Here is a 6,765-nt window from a genome sequence, read left to right on the forward strand (position 1 = left end):
TGGGCCGAAAATCAATAATGATTGAATAGATATGACCATACAGAGGTGTTAAGTTTACTTGATAAAATGGTCAAATCAGTTTAGAAAACAATGAAATTAATTATGAATAACTGACATTTTTCACAAGTTTTCTGTTGACAGACCACATTTATAATCGTCTTGCCCCACGCACTTAACTCACCGCAAATAATGTTACGTTCGGAAATGACGTCATAACTGTAACGTAAACCTTACGTGTGTATTTTCACTGTAAACGACTTAAATATAAGTGATTAAAATGCCACAGATATCTTACATTTAACATATATCTATTAAACAATACAGTACACATAAACAATAACACCCTGACGGGTGAGCCTATTTGTCACAATGTGTAATAGTGGCATTAATTCAAATCTTCTATTATAATGTTTGTAATTGGCACGACACTTCAAATATACACGGAGAAGTTCTAAATGTATTATTTAACAAGGCTGTTCAAAATCCTACATTATATTTATTTGCTTTTAAATGATATGTGATGATAAAAGCACAGTGAAATGATTTCATCAGAAAATATTTCAATAGATATTAAGTATTTGGAAGTAAGTCAATCCTTTCAGGGCTCAGACCCGCATTCCCTGTGCCGATTGGCAAGCAAATTTATCTAAGAGTTATTTCCCACATCCATTTTTTGGACAACTACTTAAGCAAAAATGATGTAATTTAATTTCTTAACTAGAACTCAAACCAACGCTCCTTAATTGGATCACATGGAAATAAGCCAACCACAAGGCCGGTAAAGCACTTGCTTTGCTTTCTACACGCGAAAGTGGTGAATTCTTAGTTTTAGTTATGTAAGGTTACACAATTACATTTACTTAAGGTTTTCAGCTAAGCTTCATAAATTCAATGAACGTGAAAAATATGAGACAGAATGCCTGCCAATATAAAGATTCAATATAAAGTCTATAAAGATATAATCATGACAGAGGTAGGCGTTCAATTTATTGCATTCGGATGCATACGCTCAAGTGTGACACATCTCGGTCTTTTTTTTCTTTATTGCTACAAAATGACCATTTTACCACGTTGTACGTTCATATCTTTAAATAGGAGCAAAATAAATATGTTGGGTCACGCTCCTTTGAGTTTTCTCCTATTAGCAGACGACAAGACTTAACATGAAAAATCATTTTTACTTTTACAATACAAAAGAAAAAAACAAAAACTAAAGTTCAATATCTATTGTATTCAAGCTATTGTTTAAAAAGACCACGCTTGAAGACCTTCTTTACTTTAAAACTAGGCTACGTAACTTAGTTCTTATCCATACTATTAATTTTCTAAGTTTTGTACATAGTTTATGCCTCTATATTAAGACGTTTGTCGAATCCGCATTTTTACACGTGATGCTACAAACGTTTTTGATACTGAGTATTCGTAAAGTAAGACAACGTGCCCGCAGGGACGCAGTCGTATTCATTAATTACTTAACTTCAAATGCCTTGTCATACACAGTCGTTTAATTTGTGACACGGTAACTTGAACTGTTGTTACACTCCGTGCAAATATTAAACATGTAAACATCTAAATCTAAACAAAACACTGACACACTGACTATAAATATAGAAAAAGGCGTTCAAATAGTCTTCAAGCGCAAAGAATTAAGTTAAACCACCGTGTACCACTTGCAAGGTTACTTTGTCCGCTATTCATAATGCAATTCCCGTGTTAATCATACTATGAAATCGAATACTGCATACCTTTTACAGTCTGTCATATTTACAAGGTATGAATTTATAATCATATTGCGACTGGAATACATATAGGCTATTATAAAGAGTTTATTCAATATTTTTTTCAGCCAATACTTTCAAAGTTTCTTTCAGCTAACCGGTTTAGTTCTCTACTTGCAATGCGGAGAAACGCCCTGTTGATTCATTTCAAAAGACGGAAAAATATCACCCTTGCAAATCACTTCAGATTGCTATTGCCTTTATTTAGTTCCATTTTTGTTCCAAAAATGTTTATGCTTCCGTAATATGTGCATAACATTGTATGTTAGAAGACGCGCACGTTTATTCGTTTTGTTTCTTTATCATATTATTTTCGTCTGCATCAGACTAACATGTTGTTTAATCTCTTACAACCTTGTTTACCAAAACACATTGTATATATTTACATATTGTATCATGCAAATACCTAAACCTTTTATTGCAATAAATAATGAGCAAAAAATATATTACACCTAAAAACACTTCCTGAACAAACCAAAAACAACCTTATAACAATAAAATGTCTATAAATTCATAATATACAAGTAATAAAAAAGTCTTACCGCCTCCATTTTTGTAACACAAATATGGAAATCTCCAAACGTTTCCTAAACCAACAGAAAATCCAATACACGCAAGTAAGAAGTCAAATTTATTTCCCCAAGTTTCTCTCTCTTTGAAATCAGGGTCCTTGTCTTCTTTTTTATCAACAGTTCCATTTTCCTCCTTCTTACCCATTGTTAAACAGATTTAGCGACCAGCGTCCCTTTGTAAGTTGTTTCTTCAAAGTGTCGTCTGCTTACTTTTTCAAAGTTATCATTTATCTATTAAACGTCAAGCGCACTCCTGTGATTTTGTTAAAACAAGCTCGCTCTGACGATGAAATGTCAAAATTTTCCTTTGCGATCTTTTCCACAACTGTCACCAGGGACTTACCCAGCCGAAATTGAACTACAGTCCTTATATTATAAAATGTAAATATTTCTCAATTGAGTTTAAATTACAACTGTTAGGCATCAGTGGTTAGTTATTGATACGTAAAGATCTCCAATACTGTATACCTTAAATAAATGTTCACATTAAAATAATGTTTAAACTTTCGGTGATCAAGATTTCAGTAAACTTTGTAGAGAACCCGACAATAATGTAAAATTATCCAAGCGTTAACAAATGTAATGAAATGTATTAATTGCATGTTACGATTTTATTATTCACTTCAAACGAGCCGTCTATATTTTAAAATCTGACTAATTCTTTCAGATTTAAAATCTTAATATAAAAAATTGCTAAAACAGATACTACTTGTTTATTTTAGTTTGATTTATTTATATGTTTGTTTGTTTGATTGGGTTTTACGTCACAGCGACACAGTATAGGTCATATATGGCGACGTACCAGCTTTACTGGTGGAGGAAGACCTCAGGTGCCCTTCCGTGCATTATTTAAGGCACGAACGTGCACCTGAGTAGAAGAAGAAGAAGAACAACAACAACAGCAGTAGCAGCAGCAGCAGCAACAACAACAACACTACCACCACCACCACCAACAACAACAGCAACAGCAGCTGCAACAACAACCACCACCACGTCACAAAAAAACACAAAACCCCACAAAACACAACCACCACCACCACCAACAATAACAACAAACACCCAGATGACGTTTTATATGTCATCCCCATTAAGTTGAACATTCTCCTGCAGCTTAAGAATCTAAAATTTCAATTAATACCATCTCATAAGCTTTATGCATAGGTTTTGATGGAAGAATGCGAAGCGGATCCGGGTGATTTGGGACGGGTGGGTATAAAAGGGGATCAGGGGATTTGGCTAGACTGTAAAACATATCTGAGATGCGGATACCAAATTAAGGGTTTAGTAAAAATTACGCAAAAAGTAGTACAAGCAAGCACATATTTTACTCATAACCCCCTACGGAAAAATAAAATAAAATGTCAAGCCCCTTATGTATTTCTACGGTGGCAACTTAATCTACACAAGTCACATCAACGTTATATGTAGTATTCGCCATTCAGAGTAGTTATTTACCTACGGTCGAACCATTAACATTTATCATTAAATGTTTGTAACATGTTAATAGACCGTGGGTATTCGACGATGTTATTTAAAACTGAAGAATGGTTTTGCCCGGATTAAAAGATGGACACGTCAATTTTAATATATTTAGCGTGATAATAGTTAATTATCTATGTACGTGTGGTATTGTGATGCGAAAAGACTATATCAGTATCACAGTATCACCAACATAATATAACAAACAATAACATGTTTTGTTCTTGCATAAGCTATTTTACATGACTAGAAGTGTTTGAAGTCTCGAAAAAAGAAATCTTTCCTATTCAGAAATTCTTCTATTTTAGTTTAGTTTCTTTAACTATAAACAAACGATAAAAGAAGGAAAGGATTAAAGAAAGAAAGAAAGAAAGAAAGAAAGAAAAAAAGAAAGAAAGAAAGAAAGAAAGAAAGAAAGAAAGAAAGAAAGAAAGAAAGAAAGAAATAAAGAAAGAAAGAGAAAGACCCCTACATACAAAAATGAAAACAACAAACAAAACAACAGCAACAAAAAACCCCTTCCCCCCAATTAAACCCCAAACAACAAACACACAGCAATAACAACAAAAACAAAACAACTACAACAAACAAACAAAACAAAAACAACAAGTAGCTGAAAATCACAACCAACAAAGATTAAAGAATCATTATAATAAATATATCCATAACTCAAAAACACTTATCATTCTCAACGTGTTCTGTAATCACTTTCTTATGTGCGGATATTTCTTAATTCAAATTCATTATTTTTATGTGTAAATGTTTGAATGTTGTTACCTAACCCGTTTCTAGGAGGTGTGTACGGTAACTCACCACTGCTGTCATAGAACAAGCGCGATCAAACCGAGCCTGCATTATTTTCTGTTTTGCCATTTTGTTCGTTCTTTCAGGTTTCCATTTTATATCATTTATTTATAATTATATTTAATTTATCATAGATAAATATCGTAGGCGATTATTGTTCGACATTTTGTCTCTGAATCAAAGACGAACAAAATAACAAAATAATTCTTAGACTTAATTTTACTATATTTGTAACTGTTAACTCATATGTCTTTGGTTTAAACATATTTTTATTCAGATAATATATACATGTTAATAATTTACAATTTAAGCAGAAAGGAATTGGACCGAGAGCTACAATAGCTCATAGTAGTCCTCTCCTTAAATATATCATATGTCTTTATTTATTTTTATGCATGAAAATTATTGAATATCAATTGGCATTTATAAAGAAATAATCCGACATTTAAGAAATACCCCGACATTTAATTACAAAAGACAAAAAATCATGTTAAGGAAATTACATTTGAATGTTAGCTTTTATTTGACTGACAAGTTCATCTTTTTGTATTCATATGTATACTGACCCTTCGATGCTCATATACATTTGTTTTTAGAATTAGAGAAAAAACAAGCTTACTAAAAACAAGTCAAACATCCAAATCCTTTGGATGAATCATACAGTAGTGTGTTGCATTGTTTTAAAGGCACATAATGCCTCAGAAATACATATTTTTTTTTAAAAACCTCGACTTCAATACAAATTATTAATTCGTTTAAATTATACTAATTGCCTAAGAACAAAGACAGCAAACTATAGTTATAATCTGCATGATCTGTTTGGTAAATGGGTTAATCTTTAGAAACTGTAACAAGATACCAACAAACAAAGTTTTTGAGAAATAAAAAATATATGATTTCTGAGGAATAATGGGCCTTTAATGACGAAATAAAAAAAGGAATACAAGCCTTAATATCAGGTAATTTGTACTAAACAAACTTTCTGGAAAGGGGACATCCCTTGAGAAAACCACATAAAAACAATTAACAAAGGGAAACTTTATTTTGTGAATATATTTCATTTATTGAAGTTGAAACAGGATATGTTGATTTATCAAAAGTACGCTTATTGTACGGAAACGTTAAAGGGCCTCCAAGAAGTGAGCAGGTGAGATGATGATGTGTAAGTCTACTGATTTTAGTTCGTTTAAATAAGACGTTCTAAAACAAGTCAATTTATTATATTCTCAATAATTAAAAAAGTAACTTTGATTTCGTTGAACCTTTTCTATCGATATGCTTGAATTTTTTGTCAAGGCGTAAAGGTATCTTTTCGTCTTTTGTGAAGCATTTGTTATTTTTTTGGACAAAAATTCGCCTAGACAAAAAACCTGCAAGCAGTTTGAGAAAAGTGAGTACGAATGACAAATATGGTCTAGTCATTGTGAATAAAATGAATTGATTTGTGTTAAAACATCTAATCAAATCGAACAACAATCTGTCGTCTTACACCTAATGATCGCTCTGAATGGAGGCCCTTTAATGTTTCCGTACTTTTTGCATTTCTACTTAGCTCCACGTAATAATATATAAAGAATTTAGAAAAGAAAGGGGGAACTTATTGGGAAATGAAATCTAAATATTAAATGGGACTCGATTAAGTCTTTTCACTACAAAAAAATTCTTTCATGATTTGTATACCATGTGATGCAGGCCAATAGCTTATGTGCAAACATTTAGTTTACTTGACAAGTACTTTTTTCTTGTGCAAAATCTTAAAATGGAAAGTATTTAAACATTTTAAAATGAAATAGAGCTGAGACTGCACAAAACATAGATTTTGAGTTTAATTCACGTGCCCAACATGATCGATAGAAGTATTTCGATTTTTTTCGACTGTTTGACCTAAGATGAGCTGTAATTATGTAAAGGGTGTGGTTGTCTTATGAGGGTTTAGAAAATTATGGCTTACTTCTTAAAAAGAAGAAAGCAGCACTTGTTATGAGACCTTTGTTTTTGCAGACCTTTATTTCGTGCAACTGGAAAGATAAAACTGCTTTGAATATCTATCATCAGTCAGATTTCTTCAGTTTCAATTCCTCCACAAGTTTTGAATTATATACTTTGCTTTTGCAGGTGATGGGGTAAATGAA

The 6,765-nt window shown here is 32.1% G+C and overlaps 1 protein-coding gene across 1 annotated transcript in view; it reads right to left on the reverse strand.

Moving 5' to 3' along the window:
* Positions 1-2,890, reverse strand: part of LOC132755889 (sodium- and chloride-dependent taurine transporter-like) — a 46,692-nt gene extending 43,802 nt beyond the window's left edge. Inside the window, exon 1 of the mRNA XM_060746825.1 lies at positions 2,321-2,890. Coding sequence (XP_060602808.1) covers positions 2,321-2,495 — 175 coding nt within the window. The 5' untranslated portion in view covers positions 2,496-2,890. The remainder of the gene's footprint in view (positions 1-2,320) is intronic.
* Positions 2,891-6,765: the final 3,875 nt, after the last annotated feature.

This window comes from Ruditapes philippinarum, unplaced genomic scaffold (assembly GCF_026571515.1).
Source record: "Ruditapes philippinarum isolate M1 unplaced genomic scaffold, ASM2657151v2 ctg659_1_1_1_1, whole genome shotgun sequence".
Lineage (NCBI taxonomy): Eukaryota > Metazoa > Mollusca > Bivalvia > Venerida > Veneridae > Ruditapes > Ruditapes philippinarum.